This window comes from Arvicanthis niloticus, chromosome 3 (assembly GCF_011762505.2).
Source record: "Arvicanthis niloticus isolate mArvNil1 chromosome 3, mArvNil1.pat.X, whole genome shotgun sequence".
In the NCBI taxonomy this organism is placed as follows: domain Eukaryota; kingdom Metazoa; phylum Chordata; class Mammalia; order Rodentia; family Muridae; genus Arvicanthis; species Arvicanthis niloticus.
This window is the reverse complement of record NC_047660.1, coordinates 2943787-2964027: the sequence shown is the minus strand read 5'-3', so window position 1 is coordinate 2964027 and position 20241 is coordinate 2943787. Positions and strand designations below refer to the sequence as shown.

Below are 20241 nucleotides of genomic sequence, written 5' to 3'. Positions count from 1 at the left end.
AGTTCCCCACTAACAAAGTGATAGAAACCTTTGACACACTCAGTTTCTTATGTCTTCCCAACTCTCTGAAACACGACGGGGAGCAAGGGTAAAAGGCCAGAAGTCAACCATAGGCGGTTGTATGTCCTTTCCAAACATCGCTGATGGTGTCTTTCCCCTTGTAAAGGTTTCATATTAAACAATCAATGGTGTGAGAAGTTTCCTGTTGCCCAGGAAGTCAAGAAAGGTTGGAAGGGGAAAGCATGGAAGAAGGTTACAGTTTAGATTGTGACAACTATCCCAGCATGTGTGACAGCTGGCCAGTAAAGGAAAGCAAAAGACAAGGGCTAGCCTTTGTTTTGTTTTGTTTTGTTTTGTTTGTTTGGGGACAGGGTTTCACAGAGTTTCTCTGGCTGGGTTGGAACTCACTATATAGAGCAGGCTGGCCTCCAACTCACAAGGATCCGTCTGATTCTGCCTCCCCAGTGTTATGATCAAAGGTGAACACCACCACGTCTGGGAGATTTAGCTTTTTTACCTGACTTTCTCACAATTAAAAAGAGAAAATCCAAGTTCTTAACAGATGGTTCTTTACCTCTGAGTATGGGAGTGATGATGGTGGACAGCAGGCTTCCAGCGTTGATAGCCAAATAAAAGATGGAAAAGAACCGGTTTCTCTGTTTTTCCTGTCACAAGAGGGGCACAGTTAGGTTACCACAGCCTGGCTGGGAATCATGGGAAATGGTGGGGCTCAGAACGGGGCTCACTTCTGACTTAGTCTGGTCAGTATCCTACTTTCAAGCATCCTGGAAAAGACTTGGACAGAGACCAGACACAACGCTCCAGGGATTCGATTTCTACACTGCTGTTAGTCACTGGCTTCCCTGCAGTTCACCGTCTTACCTGACCCTCTTCAAACTGATCGCCACCAAACGCAGACACACAGGGCTTGATTCCTCCCGTACCAAGGGCTATCAGGACCAGGCCGATCATGGACAGTGCTCTGGGGAAAGAGGTGGTTTAAGGCCAAGGTGGGAGGTCCTCAGGAAGGCCCCTCCCCCTGTAGAGGTTCACCCTCAATGGGAAGGTAAGGTAAGAACACACACAGGCTGAGAGATGAATGAAACCTGGACGCCGTGGAATTGGAGCCCACTGTGTTTCACCATTTATATTTCATTGAAAATGGCTTGAAATCTAAACAAGAATTTGCATATGGACTTTTGGTAGCCTCACCATTTCTAACAAAAGAACGAGTACATGAGATGTTAGCTCAGGGGTAGAGTAAATGGTTGATATGCATAGGCCCTGGCTTCACACAGACATCAATCAAACAAACACAAGCCTTATGTCAGTCACAATGGTCTCATAATAACCCACAAGATGGCTAGCTCCTACGTTAAGAAGTGGAAGTTAATCAACCTTAAATTTTAAAAGAGATTTTGGAGTTTTCAAAGACTTTGGATTTGAGAAGAAAGCTTGGATATTTTTTTAAAGAGGCTTTTTAAAATTTTATTTTATTTTTTTTGAGACAGGGTCTCACTGTGTAGCCCTGGCTGACCTGAATTCATTATGTAGACCAGGCTGGCCTTGAACTCACAGAGATCCATCTGCCTTTGCTGCCTTTGCTGCTGAGTGCTGAGATTAAAGACATTGCACCCTCAATGCTTGCTAGGGACTGAATTTTAAGAATTTACATTTGTAAAGACTGTGGGACTTCTAAAATTTGAAATATTTTTATATTATGATGTTCATATTAATGTGTGATTTCAGAGGTAAATAAAGGAAGGAAAAGTTGTGGCTGAACCGTGTTGTGTTTGTGTCAAGTTGACAAGGGGTCGATTGTGTTAAATGGTTTTATGTCAACTTGAAGCTGGAGCCACTGGAGAGGAGGGAGCCTTAGCTGAGAAAGTGCCTCCAGAAGATCAGGCTGCAGGCAGCCTGTGGGGCATTTTCTTAATTAGTGATCAACGTGGGAGAGCCCAGTCCATTGTGGGTGGTGCCATCCCTGGGTTGGTGGTCTTAGCTTCTATAAGAAAGCAGGCCAAGCAAGGGACGGGGAGGAATCCAGTAGGTAGCACCCCTCCACGGCCTCTGCATCAGTTCATGCATCCAGGTTCCAGCCCTGTGTGAGTTCCTGTCCTGACTCCCCTCAGTGATGGAGTACAGTGTGGAAACGTGAGCCAAACAAACCCTTCCTCCCCAGCTTGCTTTTGGCCATGGTGTCTCATCGTGGCAAAGTAGTCCTAACTAAGAGAAGAGCAGGGCACGCATGCGACCCCAGCACATGACAGCTTAGGTGGAGGATTGTGAATTTGAGACTATGTCGCTTAGGCTGTACAGCAAGTTCTAGACCAGCCTGGGATACATAGTAAGGCGCTGTGTTAAAAAGCAGGAAGCAAACAAGCAAGCCATGTAATTATTGCACCGAACCACGTTTCAGGGAAGGAGAATAACTCCAGGAAGAATAGACCTTGCTATCAAGAGCTCAGAGCAGGTGGCTGGGACAAATGTCTGTTAAACAGAATTGCTACAAACAACCTACTGTGGTTTCAGGGAGAAACTAAAGGGATTTAGTTTAGGATATTGGGGAAAGCTGGCGGTGTTGAGGGCCAGGGTCTGTGGAAGTTATGTCCCACTAGTGAAGACACTATGAGCACAAAAACCTTCACATGACCATACATGGAATGGGATGTCTCAACCCTAGTCACGGTGAGCAGACATTAGGATGGGGACACCTTGAAGACACAACTCTTAGTTTACTGAACCACATTCTCTACATTACTGAAGAGGGAGGAAGACTTCTCCGGTCTCTTGGAGGACATTTCAGGAACAAGATGAATCATCAGATGGCCAACAAAGCAAGCAGTAAGAGGGTGGGGCAGCAGTGACCATGGACTTACACGTGCACAGGAAGACTGTCAGGACTACCATTGTGGTCGTGGTCTGTGAGGTCATTAATTGAGCTCACCGAGATGACTGCTTGTCCAATGGTGTAGACGATGGATAATGAAACAATTGTCCTGTGTTTAGAAAGGACAAGAGAGTTCCAGTTAAAGACACAGTAGCTGTTCGTTTCCATTCTTCTTCCTGCAAAGCTTCAGTCTTTCTGCAAAGAGTCCAGTCATGGATCTACCCATTTTTCTCCAAACCCCCACTTCCCTTTTTCAAAATTAGGTAAAAATGGGAACTCCCAGGACGGGAGAGCATAGGAACACAGAGTGAAATTGTGGTTAGGGCCCAGAAGGGGGAAGCCCCACCTCCAACTTCCCTCCACCCTCACCTCTGCCACCACAGAAATCAGTATTTGTAGCTTTGGACAATAAGACTTAAAATCTTGGCAGCATTGAGTGTACTCAGGGGTTAGATCAAACAAACAAGACACTGGAAAGGAATGCATTGGTAGGGGTGAGAAAGGAAGTGGATGTGAGGAAATTCAGAATGAACTTGATCAAAACTCCATATACATGTCTATGATATTCTCAAAAAACTAAGAAAAAGTTTCCAGCTTGTGTCTGGTAGTGGTGGTTGGCCAGGAGTAGACATAAAGTTTACAGACTTCTTTTAAAGAGAGCTGACTGTTCTTCCTCCTGCCTGTGTTAGCACTTTGACCTAGAAGAACATCTTCCTTCTCTATAAAGTTCCCAGAGACTTTTCCTGATAATTTTCCATGAGATAGCCCCTGTTTGGGTGAGTACTCACAATGGCTCCCACCCACCAAGCCACAGGAGCCTGCAGCAGCAAGACCACCAGGCAGAGTCTTTTTCTCACCAGTGATAGTCAGGGTCCCTGCCAGTATTTCAAAACAATACAGTTTGTGTGTGTGTGTGTGTGTGTGTGTGTGTGTGTGTGTGTGAACAAACAACAAAACAAAACAACAACAAAGCCTCAACCTTCTTGAATTTACTTTGTTAAGTGCTGGGAATACAGTGTAAAGCAGAAACGAAGCTGCAGAAGTCCTATGAGTCTCTTATACTCCCCAACCTTCCCCCCCCCCCCCCCCCCAGTTTGCCATCCCAGATCACAAAGCTCACAGTTTATGCCTCTGCTCCCAGTCACTCACTTGAACTTCCCTAGCCATGAGTCTGCGATCAGAGCTCCAAGAATCGGAGTCAGGTAGCAGAGAGCTACAAACGTGTGGTAGATGGCCGTGGAGAGGTCGTCATCCCAGTTGAGGAAGTTCCTGAAGTACAGAACCAGGAGTGCTTTCCACAGGCGTGGGGGAGGGGCGGGGGAGAGAAGCAGAGTTAGGGCTGGCTGAGGCAACACACACGCTCTTATAGAACGGTGAGGTGAGCCGGAGACTTACCTCGCATCCCATAGTAGGAGAATCTTTCACAGAATTCATTGACCACGATGAAGAAGATACTCAGCGGGTAACCAAAGCAACCCTGACAAGCAGGGAGATGATATTTAGACGCCTCACAAGATCACACTCACACACCAGCACTGGAAGCTGGACAGAGATCCACCACACACACGCAACAATTCCTCAGTTCCATTCAGAATTCTGAATTTTGTGATTTTTTTTTTAGCTTTACATTAGTTATTCCCACACAGAGACAGCAATGAGATAGATCAACCAGCAGGAGAAGGACATAACAGCATTCCTTAAGCCGAGGATATCTCATGCAGAACTCTGGATGCCCTAAGCACGCGTGTCAACTGAATAAGGCATATCTGTGTCCACCGCGGAAGAAAACGTTGTGTAACTTACAGGATGAAGACATCAGAGAAGAACAAAGGACACTCACCCGAGACTTGGACATCCCTAAAAGGAAAACAAAACAACATTAAAGTCAAGTTATGACAGAGCTTTTGGCTGAGCCGGCCTCAGCTCCTCTGGCTTCCCACAGCAGGAAGCCTTAGTGTCCTCTGGGATCCTGACATAGGACTTGCATCTCATCTGCAGTGAGGGGCTGACCTCCTCAGGCAATGCTTGTGAGATTCAAAAGTGAGAGCCAGTGGTCAGGAGATCATGCCCAAACCGTGTCCTCCTCAAACACTTCAAAGGCAGCCTCTGCATAAAACCAAACATTCCGGTGGCTGTGTTCTTCCAGATCTCACAAGGTCAGTGGGGTTCTGTGAGGGTTAAATCATCGAGGTATAACACACTTTGAGGTGCCTAATACAGAGTGAAGATTCAGCCATTCTGTTCCTAACCCTGCCTTCCTTCCTGCCCTTCTCTGAGCAGACTCCATCCAGTGAGTGTATCAATGAACTGTTTGTTCACTGACTGTGTTGTGTGTCCTCTCAAAGTTTGTAACATGGGAGACAACAGCCTATCGCTGGGTACCCTATCCATTTAGCGTGTTCCTTTCCACTTGAGCGCTGGCACTGGTGTTGACATTCCCTTTACACAGTGTGGTGTGTTGTTATGGTGGGCCATCCCCTCTAGGCTACCTGTCACCACTGTGCCCCCTTTCGGGGGATGCCCATCCTCTTCCTGTTTCCCAGATCCCACTGACTTCATTTTACAGTTTTTTGCTGCTAGGGTTCCTGAGGCACACACCCTGCTTCTGTTAGGAGTCCACCGACCACTCAGCAGTAGTGGGTTACAAACTGGACTGTGCCTGAGATTCTCCAGGGGGCTTACAGAACAGACTGTTGGTCTGGGCCAGTGCTGCTGACTCGGAGGTCTGGCAGGCACATGTGACTGCATTTTCTAACCAGTCTCCAGTGGTCGCATGCTTGAAAACTGCTGTACTAAAGAATTGTAAGTAACCCTTAAACCCCAGTCCTGGCCCATGTGCCCCACCCTACAGCAGTGTTAACTATCTGGAGAGGGCTTGTTGGACCCCGCACTGGCCACTGTGTCTTCCATTAAGAGTTAGAAAGAATCTGGCTTTTAAATAAGCTCCTGGTGATGTGGATGCTGCAGTCTGGGGACCTCTCTTTGAGAAGCATGTGTGAGCTGTGATCTCTGGTTTCCTGACAGATCTCTATATGTAGAGATGACTACTTCTTTGGTCCTGAGAACCAGGAAGACCAGCTACCCAGAGCAGCAACCAAGTGCAGAAGCTGGACAAGTATTAGTGTCCTCCACTGCTCCCTGCCTCAATCTCTTATTGTGTTCCCCATTCACAACTCTTCCCCTCTCACTCTCCACTGTGTACTGTCAGTCTGTGTGGCTCCCAGCCCCCACCCACCACAGGCACACCGCCCCCTTGCTCCTGTCAGCTGAGCTGGGGCCATTTCCACCTGCCCACTCCACTGTGGCCCCAGGGTATCACAGGGCATTACAGCGATGGTCTTGCAGTCTTTTGCCCACTTCAGAGTATATTTGATGTTATTTTAGTCTTTGCTCCAAGGGGGGAAACACCACCATCCTGACCTCCTAGGATGCTAGTTCCCATTCTCCTGCGGTTAACGCTGGAGCCAGAGATTCCACATCATAACCAAACTCTGTTTTCTTTGATGGAAGGGGTTGCTTCAAGGTGCAATGAGAGCCATGGGGTCAAAGCTGGGATTGAATATCAGTTCTGCCAGCTGCCACCTGGGACCCTGGGAAAGCCTGGGTAATCAGTGGAATGAAGAGAAACACCATCTGCTTTGTAAGGTACTGTAAGAGTTCAGGAGGCGCCAGACTAGCATTCCTCTGCCTGATACAGTTTATGTAAAGGCTTTTCTCCTTCACTTCACACATTAGTTAATTGGAGACACTACCATCCTAGAATCTACAGCCTTGAATGACACTGTCCTGAGTGACAATTAAATGTTACCATGGAGAAGGACAGAGGAGCAAACCAGGCTGTGGGTATTCTTCAGTGCCCTAATTTGTCGCAGGGCAGCTTGTGTTCTTGAAGAAACGGCACACTGCTCTATCTACTTAAAGTATGGAGAATGTGGTTTCCCCAAGGCCTTCGAAGAACCAAGCAAGGAATGAGACTAACACAAAGATCCAGAGGTTCTCATGAGGAAGGGCTACAAGCCCAGAGTCCTCAGAGCCAGACTGAGTCTCACTGTAGCAGTGTCTTTCCTGTGTCCCTAGATGTTCTGGTTCACAGGGGAGGAACCTTATCTCCAGAGCAGTGACTATATATTCCTGTTAAATATTACCTAGCACTGATTTACATCAAATGTATATATAGTTATGGGTAATGTTTAGAGGGCTGAGCCCGTGGCTGACCAATTATCAGGCTTAGAATTCCATCATGGAAAAGGAAGTCCAAACTCACTCTAGCAAAGAAGAAACTAGAAATTGGATCCAGCGCTCTCTCTCTCTCTCTCTCTCTCCCTCTCTCTCTCTCTCTCTCCCTCTCCCTCTCCCCTCTCCCCTCTCCCCTCTCCCCTCTCCCCTCTCCCCTCTCCCCTCTCCTCCCCTCTCCCCTCTCCCCTCTCCCCTCTCCCCTCTCCCCTCTCCCCTCTCCCCTCTCCCCTCTCCCCTCTCCCCTCTCCCCTCTCCCCTCTCCCCTCTCCCCTCTCCTATCTAGTGATGAGGGATAAAGGGTAGAAAAAAGAAGAACCACAACATAGCTGAGATTGGCTATAGTCAGCAAAGAAGAGACTTGGTCTCCAGGGAGGACAGCAGAGAAAACCAGGCTGTGGGTATTCTTCACAGAATTCCTGATTGGTTGCAGGGTAGCTTGTGTTCTTGAAGCAAAAGCCTGAGTTGGCAGGACCCAGACATCCTGCAGGAAGTATTTTGTGTTTTGAGAGATGTGCATTCCCGAGAACTGCCTTTATTATTCCAGGACAGAGGTTGCTAAGCTCCTTTTATAGAATCCCAACCTATGTGCTGGCCATACACTGAAGTCAGCACTTCTTATCTGAATATACCTGTGTCAACAGGACCGCTATCATAGAAAGGTCGTGTAGATCCAGGAGCCACAAGAGACTTGATTTGAACTCAGATTTTAACTTCAACAAGACTCTGTTTACTTTAGACCACTCAGTTTGAACTGTTGGGTGAGCCCATGTTTCCAGAACAGCCTGTAGGTCACTTGAAGATGTAAGTATGACCAGGATCACACTGAGACTCCAGACTCTCTTATCTAGAGAGCTCGGCGGTGCCAGTGTGTCTAATCACTGACTAAACATTGGCTTTTGCCGTTATTATGTTTAATGGATTTTTGACTTTCCATTATCTAAAAAATTTAGACAAAAATAAGTATATATTAAACATAAGTATATATTAAAAATAAGTATATATTAAACATTTCTCCTATTGCTAACTTTGAGGTGCAGTGGAGAGACAGAGAAGCAGACAAAAAATGAGACTCCAGGGAGACCCACAACTTACTAACATTTCTCCTTTGATGTGGAAATTTCCTGTGATTTATACAGAGTATAATAAATTACGTCACGTAGGCTCAGGATCTCTACATAATGTTTTGCTACCTAAAAATCAATACGGCGAGAGTGGCTTAGTGGGGACATGTTCTGAGAGACGTATTTCCTCATTGATGGCAAAGATGATGATGATATTTTCATCCGTGTTCAAACACCATGGAGTGTATTTACACAAGCCCAGAGGGTAAACCTACCACAGGCCTGCAGTATATTGTAATCTTACAGGCGTGTGCCATCCACAGTCAGACACCGTCATGTGGCTGGGCTCCCTCAGCGATACTCAGGCTGCAGAGCACACTTCTGAAAGTTGGATTTGGGATACAAAGCACTGTACTGAAGTCTGAGAAACAAACTCCTCCTTTCAGGTAGAGAGAAAACTGTTCCTTGCCATTTCTAAGAATGCCTGCACCCTAAAGTCTGGGCAAATTTGTAGGCGTCTTTTCTTCCATGGAATGGGGGGCTTTGCTGATATCATTACAGATTTTGAAATGCAGCCTTTATCCTGAGTTGGTCAGTGGATGAATATAAACACCATATAAGGAAAAGAAGTCACGATGAAGGCATCAGGGGTTGCCCTGTCTTTACTGTTCATTGCCAAAGCAAGTCAAGCCAGGCTCGGTGGTCCCAGCCACTCTGTAGGCAGAGGCAGGCAGATATCTGTGATATCTCAGGCAGGTCTGCAGAGCCAGTTCTAGGTCAGCCAGGGTTACATAGGGAGACTCTCTATCTTAAATAAAATCAAACACCCCAAGAATAAGGAAAGCTACCTAGAGGCTAAAAGTGTGGAGCTAGTACTGTCAGGAGCATTGCTAATGAGAGAGCACGGAGTTTATGAAATGATTTGGGCATGATGCCATCCAAGGGGGTCAGCCCAGTGCCGGGGACCGTACCCAAGACTTGATTGGCCATGGCTGGTCTGAGTTCTGGCAGAAGTCTTGTGGCTCTTTCGGGACAAGGAGGAGAAACTGTGATGAGTCCACACCCCATGCACCCCCTGAGTCACTCCTCAACCTACTTAGCTGCTGCCTAGTGTCAGCTCCTCAGCAGTGGGGTGCCTCATAACACACGGTGACAATAACAGCTCCTGATATGCCTGTGTTGCAGGGCAGGTGCCAGGGCACTCTGGCTGTACGATCTACTTAAGTGATAATGTGCCCTTGTAACTTTCTCATCTGTCAGTCAGACCACGCTGTGTCTCTTGTGCGCTTGACAGCTGAGTCTTTGCCTTCACACTTTGGCGTCTAGTGTTCAGGCTGGGGCACAGCTCCCTGCCAGCATATGCATTTTGAAGGGCTAGAATCCAAGGTTTCTCATGCAGGTGGCTCCAAAGCCAGCCTGGATCCACTGATTCACAGTCTCGGAAGCTGGAGGTCTGAGATGGAGGTGTTGTGAGAGTTGTTGTCTTCTGTGACTGAGAGGGAGAGTGTTCTGAGTCTCTCTGGGGGTTTCTAGCACCCTGTGGTATTCTTTGGTTCATAGAGGCATTGTCTGCCGTTGTCCTTATCTCCACACAACATCCCTCTCATGTGCTCCCTGTGCCCAAACCGTCCCTATAATAAACACATCAGTTATTCTGAACTTGTAGCCCACCCACTCCACTATGATCTGATATTAACTAGTCAATTGGAAAATCCCACCCCCCCCATACATTCTGGGTACTGGGGGCCTGGACTTCTCTACCTCTGAGCTTCGGGGATACGTATTGCAGCCCATAATGGTCAAAGGCTGTTTGCTTTGTAGCACCTGTTACTTTATGTTGCAACATCCTCCTACCCTTTAAAAATGTTTCTAAAGGATCAGGGAGGCGGCTTGGTCAGGCTGAGTTAGACTCAGTTAGACTGAAACTCATGTCTACTGTGCAAACATGAGGACCCGAGTTCAGATTCTCAGTATTCACAGATAAAGCCAGGCATGGCAAACAGCAGCTAAATCTCAGCACTGGAGAAGTAGAGATAGGAACATCTCTGAAGCTCACTGGCTAGCCAGCCTAGATGAATTGGTAAGACAGAGACTCTGAAAAAATAAGGTGGAGAGAGAGAGAGAGTAAGGAAGACAGTTGCCATTGTCAGGAATAAATAGCACATGCCTTTAATCCCAGCACCCAGGAGGCAGAGGCAGGTGGATATCTATGAGTTTGAGGCCAGCCTTGTCTACACAGTGAGTTCCAGGATAGGCAGAGCCACATAGTAAGACTTTGTCTCAAACATAACAAAACAAAGCAAACCTAAAAACTAAAACCAAACAGTACCTGACAACAGCTTCAGACCTCTATGAATGTGTGTACCGGCATGCACATAGTCCTACCTTATAACCAGACACTGTTCTCTGATTATATCTATGATTTGCAGAAAGGATCTTGTGGGCCCCAGGTTCCAGATATCTTTTGACAAGCTCAGAGATCATTCATTCCCAAAATGCTCCATGGCAGGGAAAGGTCAGGAGGCCAGAGAGTCCCTCAGGGTTAGCATGTAGCAAAACAGAGGACCCAGGAAGTGATAGTCCTAAATTCTGCCCAGATATAGACAGGGATCAGGTGTGATGGTTTCCTTAGGCATGGTAAGGTATGGTAGTCTGAATGAGGATGACCCCCACAGGTTCAGATCTTTGAATGCATGGACTTCCGTTACTGGAACGTTTAGGGAGGGTTAGGAGGGATGGCTTTGTGGGAGGAGGTGTGTCACTAGGGGTGGGCTTTGAGGTCTGCTCATTCTTTCTCCTCTCCCTCTTTCTCTGCCTCTGTGTCCCCTTCCCCTCCTCCTTTCTCTCCCTCCCTCTCTCATTCTTGTGGATCAAGGTATAAGCTCTCATAGGCCACTCCAGAGCCATGCCTACCTGCTGCTGCCACCCTCCCCTCATGGACTATAACCCCATGGACCTGTGAGTCCCAGTAAAATGCTTTCTTTTCTAAGTTCCCTTGGCCATGATGTTTTGTCACGGCAATAGAAAAACAACTGACATAACCCTTGCTCCCCAAGTTGGTTTCTTTATCTATACTCACATTTTTATTGCAGAAGAACACCCTTGGGCCAGGACTTAGACTGAGGCTTAGTGTAACCACATGTGGTTGAGAGTGAAAAGATGACTATGTTCCTTGATTAAAGAAGAGAAGCTTTTCCCCAGAGAGGCTTCTGGAAGGAGACAGAGGGAAGACATGATGGGGAGTGGCTATGGGCCACATAAGCAACCCTCCCCCCTCCAGCTCAGGTTGAAGACTTCCAACAGAGGACAGGAACCGGCCAACCGGCAGTAGGAATGTGCTGAGCATGCTGTATTGATACTCAATTTAATCTTGCATATTTTCATAGGAGGGAACAAGGTCCAAACCATTTACATGTTGCCAAATTAAAAGAAGTCAGCCTTTAGTCTTTCGAGGAGTTTGTTTAGAGACAACTCAGACTACAACTTTTATAGACATAAGTGTTGGTAGAATGTGTGCACTTTAAGTTTTGATAGATATTATCTAATAACACTCTGAATATGTGTTCTAAGTAACTTCCCCCCATGAACAGACATGACAGAAGCAGCTGCCTTGAAGATAATACATGCATATGTGACTCAGTGGTATGAATACAGACTGCCTGGAGGGAGACTTGCCCTAGCATTCAGTGCAGCCCCACTAACACAATATCAACAGAGTGTGGCCCTGAATTTTAGAATAATGAGATAAATTGCCTGTGCTTACTTTGACAGTTTAAGTGTTTCTGATTTCACCTGATATCTTTCTGCCTGATTTTTGAGAGAAGGCCTCACTCTGTGGCCCTGGCTATCCTGGAAGTCACAGTGTAGATCAGGCTGGTCTTGAATTCACAAAGATCTGCATGCCACCACACCCACTGGATGCTACCTATATCATGGGGGTAGTTTTTTCCCACACACTTTTAGTTACTAAATGGGCTGTTTAGAATTGATTGGGACTATGACAGAAACGCTCATCTATGTTGCTGCCCATCCAAGGTAGCACCTGAGATACTGCTGATCCCAGTAGAGTCTTCTTTGTATGCATATATATTACAACTTAATCCCACATGTATGTGACATAATATATTTTCTTAGTATGGTATGGGGGTTGGGTAGAGCTTTCCAGAATCTCACAATATGGCCTTTTTGGAAACAGGCTTGCTGCAAGGATAATTCATGTAGGTGAGGTTAAGCTGGAGGAGGAGAGGGCATATTAATCCAGTATGAGCAATGTCCTTACAAGAGAGAAGAGACAGGAGACAGATACACAGGAAGAAGATCACATGACAGTGGAAATAGAGACTGGACAATGTCTCTGAGCTCAGGGCTGCAATGCCACTGGAAACCACTAGAAAGGTCTAGACCAGAGCCCCTTGGAGCCTTCAGTCAGAGCATAGCCTCCTAACAACTTGACTGGACTCCCAGCCTCCATATCTGTGAGGAGACGCTTTTGTCATTTTTAGAACACAGTGCCACTTTAGTTATGGGAGTCATAAGAAAACACCCAGGATGTGAGTTCTTTTTTTTTTTTTTTTTTTTTTTTTTTTTGATGTGAGTTCTTGTGCTTGGCTTGAGCAGGGAAAAGAATTCTTCCCCTCAAGAATGTAGATCTACAAGTGAATAGAGCTCTGTTGGGAGACCTAAAGAAAGAGCTTGTTACAAAATCTTGTCACTCCCTGCCCACGGGAGGCATTTTAATTGGATTGTTTTGAGAACTTGGGATGAGTCTTCCTATCCAAGAATACTTTGTATCCTTTCTAGTCCTGAACCTGATTCTTGAACCAAAACTGCCTAGTGAGACGTGAGCTCTTCGTTATATCTTCCCACATAGTATCTGGTGGAGGGCAAACCTGCCCTGCAATGGGAACTCCTGTAATCCGTAGCGGTAGTAGGGGCTGCAGGCAGGCTTCACTCTAAACACCTGGGAGACCTTCCCATTCTGTAGTCTGTGGAGGAGGATCCTGTCCCTCTTCTCCCTGGGCAGTGCATTTTCTTTTCTTCTGTTTAAATAAAGATTCATTTTATTTGTGTGTGTGTGTGTGTGTGTGTGTGTGTGTGTGCCCATCACATGGATGTGTGTTTATGTGCCATGAAGACATTGGTGGAGCCCCTGGAGCTGGAATTAAAGGAGGTTGTAAACCACTCAGTGTGGTCCCCTGGAGGAGTAGCAAGCTCTCTTCACTGCTGGAGCATCTCTCCAGTCCCAGCAATAGCATTTTCTAACTGCTGACATGTGCTTTAGTTCTGTCCTGCCAGCCAGTGGCAGCTGTGCTTGTAAACCAAAGGACAAAGTTACAGAACAGAGATTCTCTGGTTCCTTGTGTTGCAACCACAGCATTACAAGATCTCTGAGTCAGTCCTTGTCACCCTGTCATCAGGGAGGAATGTGTGGATGTCCCTCAGCAGTCACCCTTGTTTTCATTTCCTTATCTGCTCACCTGAGACACCTACCCACTTTCCCTCCTGCAGGGGATAGACTCCACTCGCTATTGTGTACTGGAGCTCTGAGCCCAGAGTTGGAACACAGCGGGGTTGAGGAGCTTCAGCCTCTACTCATATATGGTTCACGACACTCGGCCATTCCATCCAGAGTGGTTCTCCTGAGAGGACAGAATGGCAGCCTACCCTTCTGCCGGCGAAGTTTCCTGGAAGCTGGACCAGACAAATGTATTGGTGCTTGATCTGTGTGTTCTCTGCACTTCATGGGATGCCTCAGTAATTTCAAGAGCCATAGGAAAGTTAAAAATCAGAAAACCCGAGAAGGCGAGAAGAGATTCTCTCCCACCTAGAAACGTTGTGGAAGTGTGAACAGCAAAGCCATAGTTTAGCAGGAGGATGACTCCAGGTGGTCCCACTTCCTGTGGTCTCATTTATCTCAACAACAACCAAGAGGGAAGTGTTTCTAGGAGTTTTGGTTTCTGCCCCAAGGATGTAGGATTGTTCTAAGGCCTTCCATGGTAGTGAATATCTGGATAAACCAGGGACGTTAGGCCCACTCTGCCACCTCCAGTGGGCCAGCACATCACTTCGATTCTCTCGGGCCTCCATGGCCATTTTTCAAACGGCCACAAATCTACCCAGCACAACAGACACATACTCATATGTACCCAGGGGCAGGCTGGACTAATTATTACCAATTACCACAGTCTAACTTCTAGACTGCAATGGCAACGTTTAGACACGGGTAAGGGTCAAGGAGAAGAAAGTGTTGGCAGTTAGGATCACTTAGATTCACCGTAAGCTGTCACTCTCAGAGTATGGTACTGGGACGAGCAGCAAGGACACTATGAACATGCCAGTCCGTGGCTCCCACCCCAGTCCCATGGAGCCAGGACCCTAAGGGGTGGTGTTCATCCAGATGTTGGGGTGTGTGCCCAAGATAGAAGCCAGCCTAGGGATGGAGCAGAATTGGCAGATTGCTTGCTTAGCATAGGCAAAGTCTTGGATTTGATCTTGCACACTACATAAAAGTGGGTAGTACATATCTACAACCCCAACAGTTGGGAAGTGGAAGCAGGAAGATTAGAAGTTTAAGATCATTTTTCAGATATAAAGCATTAGAATTGTGATTCTGTTGTTTCAAAATAAACGAAGAAGGAGGTAAAAGTGAACTTAGAGACTGTCCGACAAGGCAGGTCTCAGCCTCCACACCCCGCCCCAGCCCCGCTTCCTGCTGCCAGCTAGGGTTCCCTGTGTAGATACTCAGTGACCTGCTGCTCACTCCCAGCTTCCCGGGCACTTTGGTTGAGCCAAGTTCTTCAAAGGTGGGAATGAATGGGGAAGGACTTTTAAATGGCCAGGAAGGAGGTGCCTGCAAGGCTGGCTCATCTTTTCACACCCAAGCAAGAGGCTGACTTGGAAGAATTCCCAAGACACACAAACGAGGCTGAGGTCTGAGGAAGGCATGTGGCAGAGCGTGATTTACTAAGTAGACTTCTCAGCCTTGGGAGCTGGAAGGAAACTTCCTTCAAAGAAGTTGACTCTTGTACCCAGTCCTCGGAGTCAAGTACTCGACTGAACAGAAGCCATGGGTTTTGAGGCTGGAGTCTGAAATGTGTATTATAGTCCCATCAAACCCAGTAGAGCCTTTTGCTCTAAGTTTTAAATATGAAGGAGTAAAAACAGGAAAGAGATCATGCCTTAGAAAGCTTTAATAAAAGTCTCCTCAGTCTCCCAAAAGTGTTGTGGCTGCCCCTCCTTCTTGAGGATTCTCCCCAGCCTGGGAGAGCTTCTGTTATTCAGAGACCTCTTTCCAGCAGCAGCCTAAGAGACCAATGAGGAAACAGTCTCTCCTTCATCACCCATGTCTTCAGGCAAAGGTCGGGGCTGCCTGGCAGCTCAGGAGCCAAGAGTGTCACATTGTTTTTAAATAATTGAAAAGATCGAAGGCTGTTTTGCAAGTACATAGAAAAATATATAAATGCCAGGTATGTTAGCTCACACTTGTAATCTCAGCACTTGTAAGGTTGAAGCAGGAGGATTGCTATGAGTTTGAGGTAGTCTGGGCTGCATTGTTCAGGTCTCAACCAGACTGAGCTACAGAATAAGACCTGTCTCAAAAACAAAGATGGATCAGGTGTGCACGCACACACATACACAATCAATAAATAAAATTCAATAAAAATTTAAAAGGTATTTGTTTCAAAAGACAATTAAAGTGAAAAGAATCCATACAAAAGTTGACATCAACGCCTGCCTGTAACTGGTTTTATTGGGACAGCTCCGCCCACGTGTTTACCGAGTGTCTGAGGCTGTTTCTACACCAAGGACAGAGCCGGGGTGCTCTACTCTACAGGGCAGTACTGAGCTCTACTTAAAAACAAGTCAAGGTTTATCAACCACGGGTGCTCAGGTTCACATGGGTGTCCACATCCCAGGCAGCTGCATAGCCTGTGGGTGCTAGAGAGTCACGGCTGTCTCTCTCCTTCCTAGCCATTCATATTACTTCGTCCCTGGATTCCCAGGGCGAGTGAGGTCCCTGGTGTGAGCACTGGTTTGAACCACACAGGAGGAAGTCAGGGGCTCAGGGCACCTGTTTCTCTGAGACCTGCTCCTTCCATTCCCCGAGTATTCTTAGGGTCATAGCCTATCACACAGCACCTGAAACAATTCTGACACACTGTAACTGCCAACCACTGTTTTCAAGAGGGGGAGTCACACTATAACTTTTAATTATCTTTTCCATTTCCTTGCTCTTGATATGGAAAAGCTGAGATATCTACAAACCAAACCCTGGTTTGATTACAAGTCACTGGTTTCTGTTCCCAAGCCACGCAAAGCTCCAGCTGAGGAGCCGTTAGTTTATCAATAAGGCAACATCCATTGCCTTGGACCACTATGCTTCTGAAGTCTGTTCTGTATTCTTTTCTTCCCACCAGAGCTATCTGTTAGAAGGGCAAAACGCATCTAACACATCGCGGATCTTATGGTGACTTGGGGACCTGGCATCAGAGTCCACACAGGCAGCTCACACTCAGCAAGGTTACGAGCATGGTAAGGGGCTCCGGAGTGGAGTCCAGAGCCCCTCTTAGAAGCTGGGTGCGTACGTAGCCTGATGCTGTTCATCTCAAATGGCATGAGAATTTTTTTTCTGATCAGCAGTTTGCTACAGCCAAGGTGTGACCCACTCCCTTGCTGCTACTTCTGAAACTCCCGTTGTGGTACGGAGGGGGTGGGGGTGGGGGCGTGAGGTCCCCAAGGGCGCTCTGTACTGAGGCAGGAACACCAGGGTAGGAAGGGGCAACATGAACACAATGCAGGGAGACCAAGTTGGACGCTGCTGCCTGTGTCCATGCAGCCTGAAAAGCAGAGGCTGGCCATCAAAGCGGGACTTTGGGGGAGGCAGCTTGTTACCCCAACTTTAGGGGAACCGATGGCCTCCAGGCGTTGTCTGTGGTTCTAAGTCACTCCCAGAGCCAGCTTACTTTGACGCGGGGCGGGCTCCAAGCTGCCTCTTCGTTCATCTGCTGATAATCCTACTCTAGCCTGCTCAAGAACGGGCTGCTTGATTTGTGTGCCTTTTAAATCAGAGGACAGCAGTAGAACCAGGAATAGTACAGAGGGGCAGCTCGACGCAAGCTGTGGCCGGGGGTTCCCATGAAAATTCCAGGGTCACCCTCTTTGCTAGAGGCAAGCGCAGAACCAAAGTCCCATGGGGCGCCCTGAGGCCTCCAGTACCGCCCTTCACGCCATCACCGCAGAACGTGCTCAACTCCAAGGCCACTGCCACTTGGCACCGAGAGAATGAAAACCCGAGAGCCTAAGACTCCGGCGGGTGGAGAGTAGCGCGTTTATTCCCTCAGCTCTGGCGTCTGACCACCTAGAAGGAAACTTCAACCTTGTGTCCAGGCTTCCAGCCTCCAACCAGTCCCTGCCGTCAGTGCGTCAGTGCGGAGTCGTTCCCCATCCCTGGCACCTGCTTTGCAATCTCCCCTGCGACAGAAGTGTCCCTGCTCCCGGCGACCCCGCCCCAGCTGCCCGCGCTCACGTACCCATTGTGGCGGCTCCGAGGCTCCGGACCGGCGACTGAGGAGCAGGAGTTCAGCCTCCCTTACTTTGTTTCCAGGCCCTGCCCAGCTGGCTACCTGTGTGATTGTAGGAGTGCGAGGCGGGGCCGGCCGGGCTCCACCCTTGAAGGAACAGAGGCTAACATCGCTTAAACCCCTGCTGCGGGATACCTGTCTCTAGGCCGCTGGTCTCAGACCCTCTGGGGCAGGACAGATGCAGCTGTTCCAAGTAACGAGGGGGGGGGGGGAGGTAGAGGGATCTAGGGCCAAGGACTCCCTTTGCGAGTGGTCACCAGGAGGCTTGATTGATCTGGTTGATCTGTGATTGATCTGTGTGTCGCCAGGTACCATGCTGGGACTTGCTGAGTTGAGAAAACAGGACGTGGGCTGGAGAGATGGCTCAGCCATTAAAGGCTAGGCTCACAACCAAACATATAAGAGAAAACAGGACATGCACATTTGGCAGTCTTAAGGGCTTGTGCTGCTCCTGGGACCCCGCTTTATGAACAACAGCTCAGACAACCGCTCTACCTTGCTTGGGAAAGCAAAACGGACTATAGCAGTTTGTGTCTGTGTCCTTGAACTTGCTGCGCAGCGGAAGAGACCTGGTGTCCTGACCCTCCTGCATCCCTCCTCCTCGGCGCTGTGATTACAAGACTGTAATACTTGGCCTGGCCATTTTTCTGCTTTCTGGTCAGCCTTGAAGAAGTTAAGGCTCTGGATGTTTACAGAGGAGCATTAAGATGGGAGGGACATAGAAGTGGGCTTCAATCGTTTGTTTATTCATTCATTTATTTACTGAAAAAGAGACTCCCTCCCCAGACCCAGCTCATCTGCCATCTTGATTTCTCTGCTTCTTCCTCCTCAGTGCTCAGAGTTATTCCTCTCATAACCCACAATTGCCTTAAAAATGTCAGTGCGACATACCCAGTATTCAGTGACCATTCTGAGCATTAAGTACATTCACAGACATCATCCTGAAGGTCTCTATTGCCTTTAAACAGCTCCGTACCAGCTTCCTTGAGTCAGACACCTTAGCCCCACCCCCAGCCCCAGGTGTCCTGTGTGAGCAGACTCTGCAGATCCCCTCGTCTGTGGCTGGCTTCTTTTAGTTAGCAAAGTGCTCTTCAGGCTCAACCATATTCTTGCATGGGTCAGAACACCCTTTAAGGGTGATGAGTCCTCCATAGTACCCTTATGCCCCACTTTGTTTATCAATCACCTGCCCTTATAATCTGCCCTTAGGAACTCCCAGTGGACGGGAGGTGTGTGTGTGTGTGTGTGTGTGTGTGTGTGTGTGTGTGTGTAGCACAGGAACCCTTTCTCAAAGGCAGCTAGCTGCACCTGCCCTTCCCTGCTTTCATGGGCAGGGAGGAAGATGCTCCTACCCTTGAGCTTGGCTACTTCCAGAGTAACTGCTGACTTCACAGAAAGATTAGCGATTGCAGATGGTGGGAGGTGTTGCCTTGGCCAATGGGAGGGGAGGGCAGACACCTCCTGTTGGCCAGCAGTGGTGACAGAGGGGTGGCAAAGGGACCGTTTCCTTTGGTTGGTTTCCTCTGCAGGGTGAACTTGGTGTTGCTGAGGTCATGAGCTTAGACATCTTGTTGGGATGTCCGTGGAAGCACTGTGGCTTGCAATCAGGGTTTTCAGCGTGGTCCTGGTTCACTATCAGCACCTCTGGGATACTGGACAGCAGCTAGTGCTTGGGGGGGCCTCTGCTGTGTCTCCCCTGCTTACCTTCACTGGAGCAGGATTCATTTATCACTCCCACGGTCAAGCACTAGGGCCTGTGCACCAGACAAACTGTGAAACAAAATGGTCCTTTGTCCACTGAGCATGGGTTCTGTGTCCTGTAGGTTGGGCTGGTCCTTGGCAGGGGGTGAGGACAGTAGATCAGGGAGTCTATGTCCTCTACACTGAGAGTCACACGCTGTGTGGGCCTCTTCTCAGCCCGCCCTCTGACCTCACTCTTCAAGATCTTAGCACTGAGCTTCCCTAACAGATCTAAAGGCTTGGCAGCTGAAAACATTAGAACGGTGCCGTCTGGTTCTGGAGGCAGAAGTATTAACCAGGCAGGGCCATGTGCTCCCTCTGACGGCTCTAGAGAGGATCCTTCCTTGTGTCTGCCAGTTTCTGATGGTTCCTGTGGTCCCTGCTGTGTGGCCACCACACTCCACCTCCATCTTCACACAGCCTCTGCCTCTCTCTCCTCTAAGGACATCAGCTCTGGGGAGGCTGACCTTTAAGGGACTTCTGGAATAAGCAATAAAATTGAGTCCCACAGCGCCCGCTCGAGTTGTTCTGAGTAACGAGGGGAATTGGAAGCATGAGGATAGCAAAGTCATTTGGTCTGAGAAAAACATGTCTGGGGAGGTGTTGCTAAGAACCAGGCCCAGGCTGTCACTCACAATAGCTCACCCCTGAGCTATATCTCCAACCAATAGAGTTACTGGAAAACAAGACGGAGAACCAGCAGCTCAGGCCCCTCGGTGAGACTATGGAACCA

At 48.0% G+C, this 20241-nt stretch overlaps 1 protein-coding gene across 1 annotated transcript in view; it reads right to left on the bottom strand.

Annotated features, from left to right (window-relative positions):
• The window catches only part of Slc15a1 (solute carrier family 15 member 1), a 41122-nt gene extending 23319 nt beyond the window's left edge, over positions 1-17803 (bottom strand). Inside the window, exons 1-7 of the mRNA XM_034498550.2 lie at positions 17718-17803; positions 4731-4747; positions 4286-4367; positions 4040-4181; positions 2880-2999; positions 883-982; positions 575-665 (exon numbers count right to left, since the gene is read on the bottom strand). Coding sequence (XP_034354441.1) covers positions 575-665; positions 883-982; positions 2880-2999; positions 4040-4181; positions 4286-4367; positions 4731-4747; positions 17718-17721 — 556 coding nt within the window. The 5' untranslated portion in view covers positions 17722-17803. The remainder of the gene's footprint in view (positions 1-574; positions 666-882; positions 983-2879; positions 3000-4039; positions 4182-4285; positions 4368-4730; positions 4748-17717) is intronic.
• Between the last annotated feature and the right edge of the window lie 2438 nt (positions 17804-20241).